We start from the raw sequence: 22,400 nt of genomic DNA on the forward strand, positions 1-22,400 counted from the left end.
CTTCCAGCGGTGCTCCGATTTTGAACAATCCCGCCTCTTCCCTGCCTGCTCTGATTCTGCGTTTCGAACTTGGTCGACTAACGGACTTAAAATTCTCAATGACCTGTACCACGATGGAGTGTTCTCTTCCTTCGCTTCTCTGTCAACAAGATACAATCTGCCTAATACTAATTTCTTTCGATACCTCCAAACAAGGCATTTTATTAAAAAACAATTTCCTCATTTTCCCAACCGCCCCCCAGAAGCAGAAATCGATCGGTTTCTCTCCTTTGACTCTGACCAACGACGTTTAATATCTGTCATATATAATGAAATCGGCCTTCTGAATCCACTTAATACTTCACCTGTCAGAGAATCATGGGAGCATGACCTTGGAGCACCTATACCTGACGGGAGGTGGAGGGAGGCTTTGAGGCTGGTACATTCATCGTCCATATGCGCTAGGCATGGCCTAATACAATGTAAGGTATTACATAAAGCACATTTCACCAATGCTAGACTGGCTAAAATATACCCCAACCATAGCGACACTTGTAACCGCTGTAGACAATCCCCAGCTGACCATTTGCATATGTTCTGGACGTGCCCAAAACTCTCAAGTTTTTGGTCGGCTATTTTCGACACTGTTGGGCAGGCCCTCGATAGGACAATAACACCCAGCCCGCTGACTGCCCTTTTTGGCGTTCCCCAGGTGGACGGTTTACCTGCAACCGCTCGTCATGTCATTGCATTAACGACTCTGCTGGCTAGGCGTACAATTATTTTTAAATGGAAGCTTGCGTCTCCGCCGAGCCATAACAGTTGGATACAAGATGTCTTGCGGTGTCTCCAGTTAGAGAAGCTTCGGTTCTCCCAGAAAGGATCTGTGTCATCTTTCCATAAAACTTGGGGGCCCCTCCTAGACCTTATTGGAGACAAGCTTGACATCACCCCAAGCGATTCGAGTAACACAACTTAAACAGAGCTGACCGCTGAAGCCCCCCCGACCCTCACTCCCTGTGTTTATTTACTTTTACGTTTTATTTTTATTTATTTTTTTTTAATTTTTTTTTTTGCACATCTTATGTAGTATTTATTTATTTATTTACCTTATTTATTTTTTGTTTATCTTTAATATATTTGTTAGATTGAATCTAAGTTTGCATATATTCATGTGTGTCTATATTTGTTGTGGGCACTAGGTGACAATTACCTTGGGAATTAAAGTGGGTGGGTACTGTAAGGGGTGGGGTTTACTATGTTACATATTGTAAAATGTGCAGATGCCTCAACTTGCTGTTGCCATGATCCATTATACTGTACTGTCTGCAAAATTCAATAAAAATATTTGAAAAAAAAAAAAAAAAGAAAACGCAGTAGTAATAATAAAAAAAAAGTTTTTTTTTTTGTGTTATTCCATTTGCACAAAACGTGTTTATGAAGCCAGATACATTATTGCCACATTTAGCACATTTCTGCATTACCGGATGGTAAAGAAATGTTCTGTATTGTGTATGTATTTGCATACTGTTATGTACCTTTGTTAAATTATTTATCTGTCTTTTTCATGTTATAAATAAAATCACATTTAAGTGAATTGTAATAAAGCTATTCCATCCATTTTCTACCGCTCCTCCCTTTTGGAGTCGCGGGGGTCCTGGGGCCTATTATTTTCTATGTATTTGAATTGTGTATAAACATGCAAATACTGTATAGTCATACCTGCTCCAAGCAATGCTTGTCTAGTGGGGGCCTGTCCTTCTCCTGCTTGGAGCACATTTCCCATGTAGACCTCCTTCACATCTTCAGGCTTTATTCCTACATTAATACACATATTATGTATTCAAAACAAAACATACAGTCTGGTGCACTTCTTTGCATCATTGTATTACACCAAAAAGAAACCTTCCAAACTGGCGTGTATAAAATGGCTCCACAGCACACATTTTTGGGCCACAGGTTATTTTTATCTGGCCCTCGGCATATTATAAAAATAAAAACATTTCATAGTTAATGAGATGTAATGTTGTATATTACACTTTTTATACAAATGCACTTCCTGATCGTTGCCTTTAACACAGTGGTTCTTAACCTTGTTGGAGGCACCGAACCCCACCAGTTTCATATGCGCATTCACCGAACCCTTCTTTAAAGAAAAATAAAATGTTTTTTTTTTTCAAATTCAAGAAAAAGTCATATTTTTTTTATTGGTGCACAAAATGAACCGTGCATGAACATCACCTTGTTCAAAGAACAAAACTAACAGTGCATGAACTCGCAACAAATTTTACACCTTACACACATTACCATGAATGGATTAACGTGGACCCCGACTTAAACAAATTGAAAAACTTATTCGGGTGTTACCATTTAGTGGTCAATTGTACGGAATATGTACTGTACTGTGTAAACTGTGTAAACTGTACTGTTTCATATAATGTATTCTCTTCCTTTGCAATCTGATAGTAAAAGTTTCAATCCATCAATCAAAAAACCTGCAAATCAGATGGAAATTTGGAGAGAACATTGTTTGGGGGTATCCATAATACGCTGATAGGGAGAAGTTTTTATTTACACGATAAGTCGGATGTGTCTTTACCTCCGTGGCGGAGGCTCTGCCGAACCCGTGAGGCCGACTCACCGAACCCCTAGGGTTGGATCGAACCCAGGTTAAGAACCACTGCTTTAACACAAACACAGTGAAGTTTTGTTCAGTTAGCTAAGCCTATTGACTTGCTTGGATTGGTGTTAGTATCCATCCATCCATCCATCCATTTTCTACCGCTTGTCCCTTATGGGGTCGCGGGGGGTGCTGGAGCCTATCTCAGCTGCAATCGGGCGGTAGGCCTGGACAAGTCTCCACCTCATCGCAGGGCCAACACAGATAGACAGACAATATTCACACTCACATTCACACACTAGGGCCAATTTAGTGTTGCCAATCAACCTATCCGCAGGTGCATGTCTTTGGAGGTGAGAGGAAGCCGAGGTACCCGGAGGGAACCCACAAAGTCACGGAGATCTTTATGTACAAAATGTGTTAATGTGGCCCCGCATCTTTTAATTTTTCCTTATCTACCCTTGGTGGAAAAAGACAATCTTTTTGTAAAGATATTTATATTTTTAGAATTGTATTTATTGGTAAATTAATTGTCAGCCATTTGCATAAATCACTAAAGCTTTTTACAGAAAAGCTAAGCAGTTTTAGGTGTTGCATTGTGTTCCCTTTGTCATGTCTGTATTATCATGTTTTGTTTTAAGTCATGTTTTGTTTAGTTTCTGTCTTTTTCACTCCCTTGTCTGGTCACCATAGCAACCATTAGTTTTCACCTGTCACGTCACGCACCTGTTTCACGTCTTGAGTCACGCACCTGTTTTCGTTAATCATGTCCGTAGTATTTAAGTTCAGTGTTTTTCAGTTTGTTTGGCTGACGACCTCGCACCCCATACCGCACCACATTTATGCTCCTGCACACTCTCCACACCCTGATGACCCTTGCTACTCTTTTTTTCATGCCGGCTCCATGCCAAGTAAGTTTTTGTTCGTTAAGCCACAGTTAGTGTTTTGTTTAATTGTTCATAGTTTCTGCCAATGTACAAGTTTTGTGTTTAAAGTCTAGTTTTATTCTCCGCCACTGTGCGCGCTTTTTGTTTATTCCTTTTTTGATATATTAAATAAATCATGTACCTCCATTCCCGTCTCGCACGAGCCAACTTTCCGCTGCATCCCGGAAAAGCACACACACCGGACCAAGTCGTGACAGTAGGTCGTCAGAAAACCCGCTTTTCCGCACGTAAGTTGGCCGATTTGGACAATTTGGATGAGGCTTCTTGGGAGGTGCTGCGTGCCATGGAGGCAGAGACGCTGCGCTTTTCCCCCAGGGAGCGCAGGGGGATGATGTGGGGGAATGGAGGCAAGTTGGTGCCGATCGGTACGTCACCTCAGCCACGGAAGCGCCGCCAAAGGCGAGGGACGCCAGGAAAGACTTCCGCGAGCCAGCAGGACACGCCGCTCCCACAAGCCCCGCCCCCTCCGGGCGGAAGCAAGCAGCAGTCTGCCCGGCTTCCCCAAGATGACATCACAGACCAGGATTTTTGTTTCAATACTTTTTCTTTAAATCACCCGCCTCCAGCTAAAAACTCTGCCATGTCTTTGATAAAGCATTATCAAAACATGTTTTTAGAAATCAGGTCTAGTCAGTCACAGCCATCCCAATTTCATGCCCCGCCCCCCAAGACTCATGCCCCGCCCCCCAAGACTCAAGTCCCGCCCCCGTCACAATTTTTTTCTTTTTTACAGCCCACACAACCCCAGGTGGGGGATAAAAAAACAAAACAATTTGGCCAAAATAAAGGGGACATTTCTGCCCTCCCCCACACACCCCTACAGAGAGTTCCAGACCGCAGGGAGCGCGTCTTGTATCCGCCCCTTGAGGGGGGGCTGGGGTCGGGAGCTGTGTTGGTGGGGTGGCTCGGCATCACCATGCCAAGCCACAGCCTCCCTCACGGCCGCCACCACCAGTCTACCGACCTGTCAAGCCACAGCCTCCAGCACGACCGCCCTCACCAGTCTTCCGACCTGCCAAGCCGCAACCCCCAGCTAGGCCACCTCCACCTGCACCAAGGCTAGCACCTGTTGCCGCACCAGCTCCACCATGCCAAGTTCCTCGCCAAGCTCCGCTACCAGCTCCACGACGCCAAGCTCCGGTACCAGCTCCACGACGCCAAGCTCCGGTACCAGCTCCACGACGCCAAGCTCCGGTACCAGCTCCACGACGCCAAGTGCCGCCAGTCTCAGCTCCACGACGCCAAGTGCCGCCAGTCGCAGCTCCACGACGCCAAGTGCCGCCAGTCGCAGCTTCACGACGCCAAGACCAAGACCAAGACCAAGACCAAGACCCGCCATGCCAAGACCAAGACCAAGACCCGCCATGCCAAGACCAAGACCCGCCATGCCAAGACCAAGACCCGCCATGCCAAGACCAAGACACGCCATGCCAAGACCAAGACTCGCCATGCCAAGACCAAGACTCGCCATGCCAAGACCAAGACTCGCCATGCCAAGACCAAGACTCGCCATGCCAAGACCAAGACTCGCCATGCCAAGACCAAGACTCGCCATGCCAAGACCAAGACTCGCCATGCCAAGACCAAGACTCGCCATGCCAAGACCTAGACTCGCCATGCCAAGACCAAGACTCGCCATGCCAAGACCAAGACCCGCCATGCCAAGACCAAGACCAAGACCCACACCAAGACCAAGACCAAGACCCACACCAAGACCAAGACCCGCCATGCCAAGACCCACACCAAGACCAAGACCCACGCCGAGCTTCGCCGCTGGACGCGTCACGCCGAGCTTCGCCGCTGGACGCGTCACGCCGAGCTTCACCGCCTGACTTGCCACGCCGAGCTGCCACGCCTGCCAAGTTGACGACGCGCCTGCCTCCTCGTCGGCTACGGATATGGCCGCTACCTGGTCGCCCGCCACGCCAAGTGCGCCCACCTCCCAGTCGGCCACGAATGTGGCCAATCCCTGGGCGCCCGCCTCGCCTGCTGCAGCGGCGTTCCACTCGCCGCCGCCACTTGACTTTGCCTCGGTGGATTCGGGGCCACTTGGGCTGGCGACCCACCGCCATGTCCCCCTCCCGCCCTCCCATGACTTTTGTTAAGTTTTTTCTTGGACATCTGGTATCTGTCCTTAAGGGAGGGGCTCTGTCATGTCTGTATTATCATGTTTTGTTTTAAGTCATGTTTTGTTTAGTTTCTGTCTTTTTCACTCCCTTGTCTGGTCACCATAGCAACCATTAGTTTTCACCTGTCACGTCACGCACCTGTTTCACGTCTTGAGTCACGCACCTGTTTTCGTTAATCATGTCCGTAGTATTTAAGTTCAGTGTTTTTCAGTTTGTTTTGCTGACGACCTCGCACCCCATACCGCATCACATTTATGCTCTGTCCATTCCTGTATGATCCTGCTTCATGTCCCTTGTCACAGTAAGTTTTGGTTCCATGTTTATAGTCTTTTTGTTTTTTTCATAGTTTATTCTCCGCCACTGTGCGCGCTTTCATTTATTCCTTTTTTGATATATTAAATAAATCATGTACCTCCATTCCCGTCTCGCACGAGCCAACTTTCCGTTGCATCCTGGAAAAGCAAACACCCCGGACCAAGTCGTGACACCCTTACAGTAACTAAAATGAACCAAGCCCTTAAAAGCGATACGTACCAAACCGTGATTATGGCGTACCGTTCACACCCTTACTGCTAAATGATGTATTAATTTGATATAGACATAAAAGTCAGCATAGTGTAAAGTGATGCCTCAATGCAGCAACATAATCCAGGCTGATTAGACTGTCAAAAAATTAATTTTTTAAGTGTCTCAATTATTGCTGTTTTATTTAGTATTTGCTTGTTATTTCAGAACATAAACTAAACTAAACAAACAAATAAAAGGGATCTACTGTAAAATGATGTACCGTACCTGCTTTATCGATCGCTCCTTTTATGGCAATTGAGCCCAGTTTGGTCGCCGGAACAGCTGCCAGGGTGCCCTTGAAGGACCCCATTGGGGTGCGCACTGCGCTGCCAATGACCACTTCCTGAAATCATCATATTCAACGTAACACAGTACATTAAATTATTACAACATGTTGTATGGATCATTACATGCTACATGAGCTCATTACATGTAACATCAACTCACCATATTCCATGGAGCAGTACATGAACACGTTACACTAAATCATTATATGCTACATGAAATCATCATATTCATGTAAAAGTATATGGAATCGTCACATGCTACATGAAATTGCTATATGTTACATAAAATAGTTGATTATATAAGACCATTGCATTTTACGTTCTCGTTCTGTTACATGAAATTGTTACATGTTACATGGAATATGATCATTTCATGCAACAGTACGGGATATCGTCACATTACATTAAATCATCGTATTCTATGTTACATAAGATCATCACATTCTATGTTACATGAAATCATTACATGGAACAGGAAATCATATTAATACAACAGCACATGTAATTGTTACATGCTACATGAAATCATTACATGTCACATGAAATCATTATGATCATGTAACAGGACATGTCACATGACAACGAGGGAGTAGGAGACAGAGGGACGTTTCAAGTTGACGACTCAAAAAATATAAATAAATAATCATACTTTAAAAAAGCAGAGGAATTTTGTGCCGCAGATTACATTTTACCTTGAGTAATGAAGACAACGTCCTGTAGACTCACAATAGTGTGTGTCCTTGGCCATATTTAGACAAATGTGTTTATCGCAAACAGTGCCCAAAACCTTAGTTTTTAGTCATTTACTCTGTAAATCAAAATCATAACTGCGCTCTTCATCTAAGATGTCCAACACAAATTTAGGAACACACATTACATTGAGTTGAGATCATTAGGAACACACAATATGTTGAGTTGAGATCATTAAAGTTTTACTGCACATAACCATTACTAACTGTTCCCAAGAAACACACAAGTCATTGTTTTTTTCAAATGCTGTGTTCTTTATTGTAGGTAGAGAAAATTAATATCTAGGGGTGAGCCAAAGAAAAGGCAAACTAGCTAACTTTTCTCCTTCTAACATATTGCTGGGTATTGTGGCCATACAGCTCAATTTTTGTTTCATCTGACATCACATGGACACAGATAAGACCTTCTGGAGGAAAGTTCTGTGGTCAGATGAAACAAAAATTGAACTGTTTGGCCACAATACCCAGCAATATGTTTGGAGGAGAAAAGGTGAGGCCTTTAATCCCAGGAACACCACTCCTACCATCAAATTTGGTGGTGGTAGTATTATTCTCTGGGCCTGTTTTGCTGCCAATGGAACTGGTGCTTTACAGAGAGTAAATGGGACAATGAAAAAGGAGGATTACCTCCAAATTCTTCAGGACAACCTAAAATCATCAGCTCGGAGGTTGGGTCTTGGGCGCAGTTGGGTGTTCCAACAGGACAATGACCCCAAACACACGTCAAAAGTGTTAAAGGAATGGCTAAATCAGGCTAGAATGAAGGTTTTAGAATGGCCTTCCCAATGTTCTGACTTAAACGTGTAAACAATGCTGAAGAAACAAGTCCGTGTCAAAAAAAACAACAAATTTAGCGGAATTGCACATTTTTGTTCATTGAAAAATGCGGAGGCACACCACCAGCAAAAAACGTTAAAAATGTAAACTCAGTACCGGTAGTTGATATTGACAGTAAAAAGTAATTGTTGCAATTGTTGGACATGAATTCAAACCATAACCAACCATGCATCACTATAGCTCTTGTCTCAAAGTAAGTGTCACGACCTGTCACATCACGCCTTGACTTATTTGGAGTTTGTTGGTGTTTTCCTGTGTGTAATAATGTCTTGCGCTCCTATTTTGGTGGCTTTTCGTGTTTTATTGGCACTTCCCTGTGGCAGTCTCATGTCTTCCTTTGAGCGCTATTCCCCGCACCAACTTTGTTTTAGCAATCAAGGCTATTTCAGTTGTGCGGACGCTATCTTTCTTTGTGTGGAAATTGTTGATTGTCATGTCATGTACGGATGTACTTTGTGGACGCCGTCTCTGCTCCACACGCTGTAAGTCTTTGCTGTCGTCCAGCATTCTGTGTTTGTTTATTTTGTAGCCAGTTCAGTTTTAGTTTCGTTTTCCGTAGCCATCCCTAAGCTTCAATGCCTTTTTTAGGGGCACTCGCTTTTTGTTTATTTTTGCTTTAAGCATTAGATACGACGTTTACAAAGCATTTAGCTACCTGCTGACACCTACTGATATGGAAGAGTATTACACGGTTACTCTGCAGAGCTCTAGACAGCACCGACACTCAATTTGCAGATTATAATTTCTGGTTTGCATAAAATATTTTTAACCCAAATAGGTAAAATTACATAATCTCCCACAGCACACAGGGCTAGAAATGCAAATAAATGTAACATTAAAAGTTAATATACTATATTATAGGGTTTGTCTCTGTGCGGTATAGAAAATGACTAAATCGTGAGTATTCGAGTAAACGTTCTCACACAGTTGCTTTTAGCTGCGGGCATTAGACTGCAGGCGTTTCTCACTCTGTCTTGTCTCTCCTTCTGAGAGAGATAAAACAAGCACACCTTCTTACATACGTCACATACTGTCGCGCGTTCAACGTTCTCGCGGAGCTGTGGCAGGTGGTGCTATCGGAGCGGTGCGAGTGGTAATACGAAAGAGAGAAGGTGCAAATCTGGTAACAAATGGAGGAAGAAGAATTGATTCCCAAGAAAAACAGCACGGGGTTCATCGTCTGGCGGTGGTTTGGCTTCAAGCGGGAAGATGTCGAACACACAACCGTAATATGTAAAGTATGCGGAAAAAGCGTAGCTACAAAAAGTAGCAGCACTACTAATTTGTAGCATCATTTGAAATGTCACTAGAGAATAAAGAGTGCTTGAAACTCTGCATGTCAACATCTCGGCCGGTGCCACACCCAACAAAATGCCCAAGCAACAAGCACTAACCCAATTGAGCCTGGCGTCTTCCATTTCCAGATCAACACCGTATGAAAAAAATAGTCAACAACAGAAGGAGATAACGTCCGCAGTAACCTACCACAAAGCAAAGGGCATACACTATTTGATTTCCTATTATGCACTTTTTGATATATCTTGTGTGACATCATGCACAAAAGTGCACTTTATTAGTTTAAAAATATTGTAGTGGCATTCTGTGCAAAAAGTGCACTTTAATTTAGTGTCGTTTTGATGTCATCTTAGTGACATCACGCACAAAAGTGCACTAATAGCTTGTTTTAAAATGTCTCCGACAATCTTGCACTTTATGTTTTGAAATGACATGAATGTTTGTGCCACTGCTTAATAACTGTTTAATAAATACAGTTTTGACTTAGTTGTGATTTCCCTCTCTGCAAGGCAAGTTTAAAAGTAGCATATATTAATGCAGTATGAAGAAGAATGTTTTAATGTAGACACATAAAATCATCATACTGGTGTGATTATATGCATCAAGTGTTAAGGCTAGAATTGCAATGCATGTTCACAGAGACACCACAAGTCCTGCACTTACATTGAGAGAAGGACGAGAGGTGTAAGTTCTTGGCAGGTACTTCTGGATCTGAGAAAGGGAGGTAGAGGTGATGCATGATAAATAATACATGATGACACTTTCATATGCACGTAAACTAGCTACAATAAATGCATTTGGAAAAGCTAACGTTATCTAAATTGAAGTGGGCAGAAAAGTTGACGTGGCCGTAGCGAAAACATTTGTATCAAGTCATGACAAATTACGGCATGGCTGCAAGTCGTGACTCTCGTCTCTTATAAATATGTGACATTAGTGTAAGCTTAGCACAAGTCAAGGGCGCTGTTGCTAAGTTAGCTAGCTAACCACCATTGTTGACATCAAGTTAATGCTACATAGCAGCAAAACAAACCACATAAGCTAGACAAATGAACACTCCGATACTTACCAGGCGCTTGCATGTTTGTACGCGGCTGGTTAAAAGTCTACTGGGTGACATTTTGAACCTGCCGAGAGGAGTGAAGTCACGTTTAAAGATACTTCACCTTCAAGCTAGGAGGTCAATACCGACATACACATGAACGATACGAAGGGTGATATCAATACTGCTGCGATAGCGAGCGGGATGGGATCGACATTTTCTGGTTGGCTTTGAAGTGTTTTGACCACAAAATATGTGCGCTTTTGTTGTGTTAATACCGTTACATTGTTGATATTGCTTTCAAAGTCAGGGAGTAGGTCGTTGGACACAGCCGTGAGGAGCTTTAAAGCATTTGAATGAGAGCCAAGTGTAGTTTTTGCTTTATATACAGAATGTATATAAAATAAATGTTTTGATGTAGTTAAATTTTTCTTAAGTACTGTATTTAAAAATTGTTCACAGATATGTATGTTGATAAACCCATTTAACCAGATTCTATTCTTATGTATGTATCTTCAAAAACAATAAGGGCACAAAAGTCCATCAGTTTTTGAGTGGCATAAAAAAAATGGTGTATTCTTTTTAATTACTTTATTGCAGAAAAACCTACATTTTCAGTCCTAAACAAATATATAAAACATTTACTGTTTGTTTTTTTGTTTTTATTTTATTTTGATCAGTTAATGTCACAGCATACTAATTAGAACGTGTGACATCATTTGACCAAAAGGCCTTTGAAGGGTCAAAAACAATTATAAACATTACATGTTTGGTATTTTTGTTTAGGGCTGATGTTGCTTTGAGATAAAAAAAAGTTTTTTATGCCCTTTGAAAAATAAAGGATTTTTATATCATGTTTGGCTCTGGGGCATTGTTGAATAACTGCCAGCGTATCAAACCTCTTTGAACGAATTGACCATTGAAATGTTTTCCTAAATTTTTTTTTTTTTAAACACATGTATAATGGAGTTACACAGCAAAAATTATGGCCAAAATACAGCAGAGGATTTAAGTAAGAACATAGTTAAATAAAAATGTTATCATTTCAGAATTAAATATATATATTAAAAATACAATGCAATGGTCTAAAATATATTCCCTGTGTTTAATTCTAATGTAAAATTATGATCAATCCACCTAAAGCCACAAAATCATTCAATTATTTTGAAACATTTTAAGTAGTAAGTATCAATTTTGGCAATGACAGCCCTGTAGTTACTTGATATAGAATCAGTATTGAATTGGTATTCCTAAAACTCCCACAGCACGCTTGCCTATAAAGGATCTTGACCAGTATTTTTGCAGCACATCCTTTAAAAATGCAAAGCGCTCCTGACATATACAGGATCTTTGACTAGCGCAAAGCCGTAAACATTTCTGTTTTAATTTGATTTAGAAACTGGATGGATGGATGGACTTATGATTTATGACTATAGTAGCTGTGACGACGTGGTCGCATAGTGATGCGGGTGTGGTTCTCCCAAGGATGCAGACGGCTTCGGACACAGCTTGCAGGTAGGAAAAATGATTTATTTTAAATATAAATAATATGATGAACAAACAAAAGGGCTAGCATGGGAGCTAGCAAACCAAAAGAGCCTAGCGTGAGAACTAGTAGCTAAGAAACAGTAAATAATCGTCGTCATCAGTTGTGTGAGAACAAACTACGAAGCCAGACAGAGTGAGGCCAGAGCAAAGACTAAATAGCCCTCTGATTAGCGCCCGGGCAACAGGTGCGCGTCCCGAACACTAACAAGAGGCAGGTGCGCACAATCTGCCGTCATGGCAACAGAAACAAACTAAACTCAAGGTGCTGAAAACACGTGACACAAACATAAACAAACTCTGATCCGGGCAGCGGATCGTAACAGTAGCAACATGATAATTGGGCCCAATTTGGACATTTTAACCCAGGGGTGTACTCATTTTTGTTGCCAGAGGTTTAGACGAGACTTTGTGTTGAGGTATGTTGACGGGGACGGAAAAACAAGTACAGTTAAACAAGTACAGTTAAACAAGCTGTACACTGACTACTCTACATTGTATTCAAATTCAATTTCTTCAGTGTTGTCCCATGTAAATATATCACAAGATATTTGCAAAAATATAAGGGGTGCACTTAATTTTGAGGCACTGTATAACTGACAAAACAATGGTCTAATATGGGGGTCCCCAAACTACGGCCCGCGGGAAGTCCCAAGTTAAAAAAATATAATAATAATTTAAAAAAATATATATATACAGCCCGGCCCCCGGCCAAATTTTTTTTAACCCAATGCGGCCCCCGGATCCAGCTATTATTATTATTATTTTAAATCTGTCCTTTCTAATCCATTTTCTACCGCTTGTTACTCTTGGTGTCTTCTAGCCGATCAGGCAAATCATATTGTCTAAAAATGCATTTTGCCATCGATAACGTGACATCATCGTGCAATGTGTGTGTGTGTGTGTGTGTATATATATATATATATATATATATATCCCTGCCCCCGGCCAATTTTTTTTAACCCAATGCGGCCCCCCCGAGTCAAAAAGTTTGGGGACCCCTGGTCTAATATCTAATAATATATGTAATCCGTAATGATTCTTTTTTTTATTTTTATTTAATGCCGAAACAGCATCCGTAATCACACTGTAGCGTCGCAGCACTAGGCTAGCCAGTAACCACAACAACAAAGGAACTTCTTCACCATGCACCAATGACAGGCGTTTAAGCTCACATTCAGGAACACCCTGAATTATAAGCATCAAATATAACAACTGAAGTAAGTAGTTTTTTGCACATTTTCTATGTTTTGTTTTGCTGCAGTAATTATGACAATGTGTTGTAGATTTAATTCTTATTTTTGAATGTATTACTTGGTTATCGTTTAATGTATATAAGTATTATATTTATCAGTCTATCCATTTTCTACCGCTTGTCCCTTTCAGGATCGCAAGGAGGCTGGAGCCTATCCCAGCTGCACTAGGCAGAAGGCGGGGTACACCCTGGACAAGTTACCACCTCATCGCAGGGCCAACACAGATAGGCAGACAACATTCACAGTCACATTCACACATTTGGTGTTGCTAATCAGCCTATCCCCAGGTGCATGTATTTGGAGGTGGGAGGAAGCGGGGAGAAAATGCAAACTCCACACACGCCAGGACCTTCTCGCTGTGAACCACCACCGTACGGCCTTATTATATGTATATTAACATTATATATTATTATTAATAATACTATTCTGTTCAACCTGAACGTCACAAAATTCCATAAAAATGACAAGACTTTGGTGTTTGTTTTTTCTACAAAAAAATGTTTTCGTAACATTCAGTTTTTGACAAAAATTTCTACCAAAATTTTGACCCGGTTTTCATATACAATTACTGTTATCATACAGTCAAATATTGTGCATAACAAACTAATCCAATTGCCTGCGTATCATTCAACGGAATTGAGTGCCTTGGTCTCTGCTTTTTTTCCAGTGCAACTACAAAATAAGCCACCATTCGGCTAAGAAAAGTTTCGAGTGGTATCAGTTAGAAGGTGAGAAACAATATTGAATTCAAGAAAGTGCTTGTAGCAAAAGTACGAAAGTCTTTGATGTTAAAAAAAAAAATTTAATTTCATCTGTCATTTGCATTGTTTTCTGAATGTAAAGCTATATTTATTCTAAAATGTGTTTTGTTGTGTATATTCATAGGTGTCTGGAATGGATTAATTGGATTTGCATTATTTCTTATGGGGAAAATTTGCAACACAATTTGCTCTTCGACTGAATTTTTTTTTTTTTTTTCAATATGTTAGTCTTCAAAACAGTGTAGAAATCGCAGACTTAAACAAATTAAAACGTAGCCAAAGAAGACAAAGTTGTTGCAAGATTGATCTTTTACTTCAACATTTCTTCATAGACTGAATATGAATGCATACAAAATATTAAGTCTCTGTACATATTCATTATACAAGTATTCTATGCCCTGTATACAGTAGTTGTTACATGTACTTTCATGCAGTTTAACATGTAGGATGGTCAAGTGCGACAATAAAGTATAGTTTTAGCAAAGGATTACCATTTATAAGAGTTATAGCTCTAATTGACCTCATAGGAATGTTTTTGGAGTACTTTCTTAAAGGAACATGACTACTTTGTTTGCTTCATGGACACAAACAGTTTGTGGGGGTCAACATTTCTTCTGGTTGGTGACAAGGTATTCAAGTTCGTTAAATAAAATATTTTTTTGAAAATGTTCCTGTTAAAACAGCATAAACATGATCAAGCGTTCTTGTCTATGTAGAGTTGATGTTGTATTGATTGTTACATACTGTATATTGTGTTGGGCCAACATTAAAACAAGTGTTTTATACATTTTGGTGTTACCCCGTATATGTGATGTACAATAACGCCAAGAAAAAACATTACCTTGCGGTGGGTCAATGTGTTCACAGCATGCGTGATGCGTACATTGGCCGTGTGTTAAAAGAGCAAAGAAAGCATTTTCTACCACCCACAAAATATACTATGGATGGAAATTCAAAATTAATCCTTTCAAAAAGGAGCAATTGTATTCTCAACTTTTGTTACATTTATAACACTGTTGTAACACTGTTACACTGGGTTGTAACACTGAATATGTAAATACTATATAACATCATGTAAATGTAAACAATTATTATTCATGGTTTAACCAGATAATGATTTAAGACGCTTATTAAAGAGCTTGTTTGATTGCAGTCATTCAATCTTTGCGAGAAAAGAAGATTGTAGCTCAGTGCTTGCTAATAAGAGGACATTTAAGTTCAAATGTTTTCTTAGTTGTTTTTTTTATGTTTTTGATTGACACAACGCTGCGTTTAAACGCATTCTCTTATCAACAATAACGAACTGAAGAATGAAGGGAACGTGTGCAAACTGACAGCATATGCATGAACTTTACTGTATATATTGTGTTCATATCAAGCTGCCACATATTCATTCATTTGGATAAAATTCATTGGTTTAGATGAGAATTTCCATCATTTCTTTGTCCACTTCCTGTTGGGGGGGCGTGGTTGGGAGGTGTTGCTGTGAGTGGGACGGGGCAGGGACCCTTCGCTCCAGAGTGCTGCAGTGAAATACTGGACCGTCTGAGAATGACAAAAAAACAGTATAAATAGTATCTACAAATATGAAGCATCCATGGAATACTGTTGATATTATAAGGTGCGCACAGTGATGGGCAAGCTACCGGTACTTGGAAAATGTAGTGAGATAAGCTACAAGTTATTCTTGATTAAATGTAGCTAAGTTACAGGGGAAGCTATCCCCAGAGAATTGTAGCAAGCAACACTACAAGCTACACGGCAAAATTAGTTTGCTACATTAAAGCTACATTTAACATTTTTATTTTTATTTATGGGCCCACATGTATAATGTCAATGTTATTGTAACTGAGAGTGTACAAATGGACCAATAAGGGTCCCTTAATATTAACAATCTGTCATTTAGCAGGGGACACCCTACAACTACCAATGACTTGTGTGTTAGTTGGGAACAGTTAGTAATGGTTATGTGCAGTAAAACTTTTCATGAACTCTACTCACCTTAATGTGTGTTCCTAAATTTGTGTTGGACGTCTTAGATGAAGAGAGCAGTTGTGATTTTGATTTACAGAGTAAACAACTAAAAACTAATGTTTGGGGCATTGTTTTCTCCAAACACATACATTTGTCTGAATATGGCCAAGGATATGCACTATTTTGGCTTTCCTGGACAACATCTTATCTTCATTACTAAAGGAAAAATTTAATCTGCGGGAAAGAATTCCTCTGCCATTTTCAATTACGTTTTATTTTCTCTTTTGAGTGGTGAGCTTTAAGCCTCCCTCTGTCTCCGACTCCCTCGTCGTCATGTGACATGAGTGTGTGTTTGTTATGATTTAGCTTTCTGGTTTTGATGGCCCTTATCCTGCCTCTGATTGGCCAGTCTGCAATGTTTCGCCCTATCCTTAGCCAATTGTGACTCATCATACGTACACCAACCAATCATGGATTTTCTCCGTTTGTATTGATTTTCTCATTTATCCAGGTTTGATTGATTGATTGAGACTTTTATTAGTAGATTGCACAGTACAGTACATATGCCGTACAATTGACCACGAAATGGTAACACCCGAATACGTTTTTCAACTTGTTTAAGTCGGGGTCCACGTTAATCAATTCATGGTATAAATATATACTATCAGCATAATACAGTCATCACACAAGTTAATCATCATCAGACTATATACATTAAATTATTTACAATCCGGGGGGTGGGATGTGGAGAGGGTTGGGGCGAGGGGGTTAGGTTTGGTTGATATCAGCACTTCAGTCATCAACAATTGTATCATCTTAGAAATGGACATTGTAACAGTGTAGGTCTGACTTCATAGGATATGTACAGCAAGCAGTGAACATAGTGAGCTCAGAAAGCATAAGAACAGTATATACATTTGATTATTTACAATCCGGGGAGGTGGGATGTGGTGGGGGAGGGTGATAGTCTAGGGTTGTAGTTGCCTGGAGGTGTTCTTTTAGTGTGGTTTTGAAGGAGGGTAGAGATGCACTTTCTTTTACACCTGTTGGGAGTGCATTCCATATTGATGTGGCATAGAAGGAGAATGAGTTAAGACCTTCGTTAGATCGGAATCTGGGTTTAACGTGGTTTGTGGAGCTCCATCTGGTGTTGTGGTTATGACGGTAAATTACGTTATGGAAGTAGTTTGACAAGTACTTCGGTATCAGGGAGGTGTAGCGAATTTTATAGACTAGGCTCAGTGCAAGTTGTTTTACTCTGTCCTTCACCCTGAGCCAGCCGACTTTGGAGAAGTGGGTAGGAGTGAGGTGTGATCTGGGGTGGAGGTCTAGAAGTAACCTGACTAGCTTGTTCTGGGATGTTTCTGTAGAGAAATCTTGTTCGTTGGTTGACTTTTTTGATTACCTTGGTTGCCATTTTATCACAGGAAAGATTAGCCTCTAGAATGCAACCTAGGTAGGTGACCTCATCTTTCCTGGTGATAACAATGTCACCCACTTTAATAGTGAAGTCACTGACTTTCTTAAGGTTGATTTGGGACCCAAATAGGATGGATTCCGTTTTACCTAAGTGTATGGATAGCTTATTGTCAGCGAGCCAGGTGCAAATACTACAGAGTTCGGCACTGAGGATTTTTTCCACCTGTGACTTGTCCTTGCCGGATACCAGCAGGGCCGAGTCATCCGCAAACAGGAACAATTCACAGTCACATGCTGATGACATGTCGTTTACGTATATTAGGAACAGTAAAGGTATTTTCTCCATATTTTTGGGGGGCTGAGTTGCTGTCTATTTTCTTTGTAGCTTTGATGTAAGCTACCTAGCTACATGGGTGTAAAAGTAGCTAAGCTATCGGAAAAGCTACCGGTACTCGTTAAAAAAGTAGCTAAAATACCGCCAAGCTACTAAAATGTAGTTAATCTACGTAGCTTAGCTACATGTAGCTTGTCCCCTAGAGGGGGGGTTACCCACATATGCGGTCTTCTCCAAGGTTTCTCATAGTCATTCACATCGACGTCCCACTGGGGTGAGTTTTTCCTTGCCCTTATGTGGGCTCTGTACCGAGGATGTCGTTGTGGCTTGTGCAGCCCTTTGAGACACTTGTGATTTAGGGCTATATAAATAAACATTGATTGATTGATTGATTGTTACTGCCCATCACTGGGTGTGCATGTATGAACAAAAAAGCAAGAGCAGTATCCACACCCCTTGTTAAAGTTCCAATGTCTGTAGAAGGAATATATCATCAACTACTTATTGATATGCTGTGCTACTATACAAAACACTTACGTATTGATTTTTATGCCATGCCTTTGCCCGCTAACTATTATACTTTTTAGCAGGGGTGTCCAAAGTACGACCTCAACTTTAGAGTGTTTTGAGATAAGAGCAGTCTCTCGACTAATTGTTATGTTTTAGGTTGCAAGACAAAAATTGATGTACAAGAACCCCCGCCATTAGTTGGCATAGCAAATATCACAGTGTGATCCCCATGTGATCCGCCCAAAACATCTGGTTTTACCCGTTAGCATTAGCTCATAGCTAGAGATAGACAAAGCTTTGTTTTTCCAAGCATGGGAAGGAAAAATGTTAGTGGGAAGAAACCGTGGATGATATTTATTGAATTAAAGAAATAAATCATCAAAAACATGCCCGAGTGTATAGCTAGCTAACTTGGTGAAGCAGTTACAGGGTAGCACTGCTAGCACCATACTAAAACAGAATAAGTCTTAACAGCAACCAAGGACATTAAAATTATTATTTGTGAAAATATGGAGAAGCTGCTGATGGTGTGTTTGACGGAGAAGCAGTTTGAAGGATATAGCCAAGAATTCAACTCTCCAAGGTACGTAAATACTGTACATTATTATTACATTACTTCATAAAACTACTGTAGTTTCTTTTTTTACGACATATTGTATTGTTTTTCATACAATATTTCTTATCTGAAAGTTGTTGTATTTTTAAAATGTGGCTGTTTTTGAGGGACCAAACACAGATTAAATTTATTTTAATCAATTTCAATGCGCGACGTTGAGTGTTTTGAGTTTAAAGCTCTGTTACAGAACCAATTAAGCTTGTAAGTTTAGGTACTACTGGATTTAAATAGTATGTTAAACTTCAATAACAAAAAACACCATAAAAATAAGAAGGCATTTGGGTTTTTTTCCACAACAATGTCGTGTTTTCCGTTTTTTAAAGACAATCTGCACTTTTTTTGGAAAACCACATTTGTTTTAATTTTTTTATGCATTCTTCTTGGTAAATAAACGCTATCAAAAGTCAGCTAACAATAGAAGTAGTGGGATTTGCTCTCATCTGCCTATAAAACGCTCTAAAAAACCTCCAATACTGTTTTATACTGTATACACGCTGTAAGTATAAATGTAATTTAGTAACAGGTTAATTTCATAACAACATGTGTTTTTACCTTATGTTTGTGGTCTTTTTGTATCTGTACTGCAACCACGTAATTTCCCCTTTGTGGGATAAATAAAAGTCCAAATGAATCCAGTCCTAACATTTATGTGTTTTGGTCATTTTAAGAATACGGCGGCGTATTTTAAGCATTGAGTTCAAGCGCCCTCACTAGCAGGTTTTCACCCAGGATGTCTGTACATTGCTGCATTCATCTTTCCCTCTATTCGGACTAGTCACCCAGTTCCTGCCGCTGAAAAACATCCCCACAGCATGATGCTGCCACCACCATGCTTCACTGTAAGGATGGTATTGGCCTGGTGATTAGCGATGCCTAAGTTATGTATGTTGTCTTCTCCCTGCCTTCTCTATTGGTTTTTTCAGTTTCATCCACAGTCTTTTGTCCCCAACGAGGCACACCTGCTGCTAATCATCTCCGGGTAGTATTTAAGCGCGTCTCCACCAGCTGGTCCCCGCCGGTTATTCTTCCTGAACTCTACTCTGACATGTGTTACCTTGACTCAGCTTCCCTGGTATGTTGCCTTCACATATTTCTGTTATATTGACCTTGTTGTGTTTTTGTTTTTCTAGCCACCTTGTTTTAGAGGACTAGTTTTTTGCCACGCTGTGTGCGTTCCTGACCTTGGTTCCGCCAACCTCTGAAAGAGACTCCTTTTGTTAGATTTTCCATGGTGTGCACTTTTTGCCCCATCATCCTTAGTTACCATTTTTGGACTTATTAAATATTTTCATTTGTTATCGCTTCCCTTGCCTCCATTCTCCGCATCCCGGGGTCCCCCCTTGAACTCTATCCTAACATAATAACCGGCCATTTCAAAATGGACCTCGCAGAGACGGACCCAGTAAAGCGGGAACTGCAACAACAGGCTATTCGCCTGGGGAAACAAGAGGAACAATTTGGCTTACTTGGTGCGTGCGTCAACGCCATGACGGAACGCCAAGATGCCCGCCTTGACACATTGGAGCGACAGCTAAGTAGCGTACTCACCGCTCTGCACGCCATGTCTCCTCCCACGGCCGTTCCAGCAACCCCGCAGTTACCGCCACGTCCTGAAGATACTCCTTTCCCTAGAGACACTCCTCCTGCCGCCTGTCCACCACTCTCGAAGCCTGAGCGTTTCTCCGGCGAGTCAGGTGATGTACAAACTTTTCTCACCCAATGTGAGATCTATTTCGAACTTTTGCCCGCGTCCTTTCCGTCAGAAAGAGCGCGCGTGGCGTTTATCTTGACCCACATGAGTGGCCGAGCGTCTGCTTGGGCCACCGCAGAGTGGGTGCGTCAGTCACCCGTGTGCGCCTCATACGCCGCCTTCTCCAAGGCTTTAAAGAGCATTTTCCAACGCGGGAGGCCAGGGCGTGAGGCGGCGCGATCGTTGTTGCGTCTGCAACAAGGGCAGCGCAGCGTCACGGACTTCGCCATTGAATTTCGTAGACTGGCGGCGGAAAGTGAATGGCCCACTTCCGCATTGGTGGACGTTTTCTCCCTAGGCCTTGCAGATAAGGTCCGGAGACTTATGATTCCGCTCAAAACTCCCGATAGCCTCGACGAGCTGGTCGCTACGGCAGTGGAGGTGGAGACTCGCCTCGTTGACTGGGAGACAGATAGACTCCGACAGCAAGGATGGCGCTCATCTGCATATAATGGGAGTGGCCATGGAAGGCATCAAATTACTGCCGCACCGATACCCATTATCGATGCAGTATCGATATCACGAGAGGACGAACCAATGCAATTAGGAGGATCTCGCCTGACTCAAGCGGAGAGGGATCGTCGCTTTCGCCTCCATCTTTGTCTGTATTGTGGAGAGGCCGATCATCGCCTGAACCGCTGCCCTCATCGTCCAGCTCGCCATCGTTCTCAAGCATCAACTCCTCACACCCGAGCTCCACCCACTCGCCACACCCAAGCAACACATGCGCCAGCGACCGCTCCTGCTCCTCTACCGCCCTCTACAGGTCAGACTCTATCACGACTTCAACTCACTGGCATACTCACCTGGGATAAGGATAAGCATTTTGACATTTGTGCTCTTATTGACTCTGGTTCTGATGACAATTTTATTGATGAAGCACTTGTTAAGCGTTTGGCCATTCCCATTTCCAAGTTACACAGACCTAGGGTGGTCCGATCCCTCGACGGGGGCCACCTAGCGAGCGTTACTCATCAGACTGAACCATTAACGCTAAAATTATCTGGTAACCATTTTGAGTCTATTTGTTTTCTCGTCATTCCCTCTCGCTCGGCTCCTGTTGTGCTTGGTCTTACCTGGCTAGCTCTGCATAATCCCCATATTGACTGGGTCAAGACAAAGATCATTAATTGGGGAAATTTTTGTCACACACATTGTCTCCAATCCGCATGCCCTCGCATCGGACCCGCACGTGTCGTTACCCCAGAGATCATAGATTTGTCGGTTGTCCCCACAAATTACCATGATCTTAAGGAGGTCTTCAGTAAGGACCGCGCATTGTCACTACCACCACACCGTCCCTATGACTGCTCTATTAATCTACTCCCGGGTGCTACACTTCCTTCGTCCCGTCTTTATAATATTTCTAAACAAGAACGAGAGTCACTAGAGGACTATATCACCACGTCACTCGCTTCAGGTCTCATCCGCCCCTCCAACTCTCCTCTAGCCGCCGGTTTTTTTTTTGTGCAAAAGAAAGATAAGACACTCCGCCCTTGTATTGATTATCGGACCCTAAATGTTATTACGATTAAAAATAAGTACCCCCTTCCGCTTCTCAACTCTGCTTTTAATCCCTTACACAACGCCAGATATTTTACCAAATTAGACCTCCGCAATGCTTATCACCTGGTCAGAATAAAGCAAGGGGACGAATGGAAGACCGCCTTTAACACACCACTAGGTCATTTTGAATATCTGGTCATGCCTTTTGGCCTCACCAATGCGCCGGGTGTTTTTCAAAACCTCATTAATGATGTTCTTCGCAACATGCTCGATCGA

At 41.7% G+C, this 22,400-nt stretch overlaps 2 protein-coding genes across 3 annotated transcripts in view; both read right to left on the bottom strand.

The window, feature by feature from the left end:
- The window catches only part of acat1 (acetyl-CoA acetyltransferase 1), a 38,324-nt gene extending 27,683 nt beyond the window's left edge, over positions 1-10,641 (bottom strand). The window contains exons 1-4 of the mRNA XM_061963197.2: positions 10,481-10,641; positions 10,075-10,122; positions 6,468-6,585; positions 1,702-1,797 (exon numbers count right to left, since the gene is read on the bottom strand). Of these exons, the coding sequence (XP_061819181.1) occupies positions 1,702-1,797; positions 6,468-6,585; positions 10,075-10,122; positions 10,481-10,531 (313 nt within the window). The 5' untranslated portion in view covers positions 10,532-10,641. The remainder of the gene's footprint in view (positions 1-1,701; positions 1,798-6,467; positions 6,586-10,074; positions 10,123-10,480) is intronic.
- A 2,880-nt stretch (positions 10,642-13,521) lies between these two features.
- The window catches only part of amot (angiomotin), a 66,914-nt gene continuing 58,035 nt past the window's right edge, over positions 13,522-22,400 (bottom strand). For both annotated transcript variants that reach the window (XM_061961827.2, XM_061961826.2), the window contains one exon: positions 13,522-15,560. In XM_061961827.2, the coding sequence (XP_061817811.1) occupies positions 15,433-15,560 (128 nt within the window). In that variant the 3' untranslated portion in view covers positions 13,522-15,432. The remainder of the gene's footprint in view (positions 15,561-22,400) is intronic.

The sequence above is a fragment of the Nerophis lumbriciformis genome, linkage group LG09 (genome assembly GCF_033978685.3).
Source record: "Nerophis lumbriciformis linkage group LG09, RoL_Nlum_v2.1, whole genome shotgun sequence".
NCBI classification, from domain to species: domain Eukaryota; kingdom Metazoa; phylum Chordata; class Actinopteri; order Syngnathiformes; family Syngnathidae; genus Nerophis; species Nerophis lumbriciformis.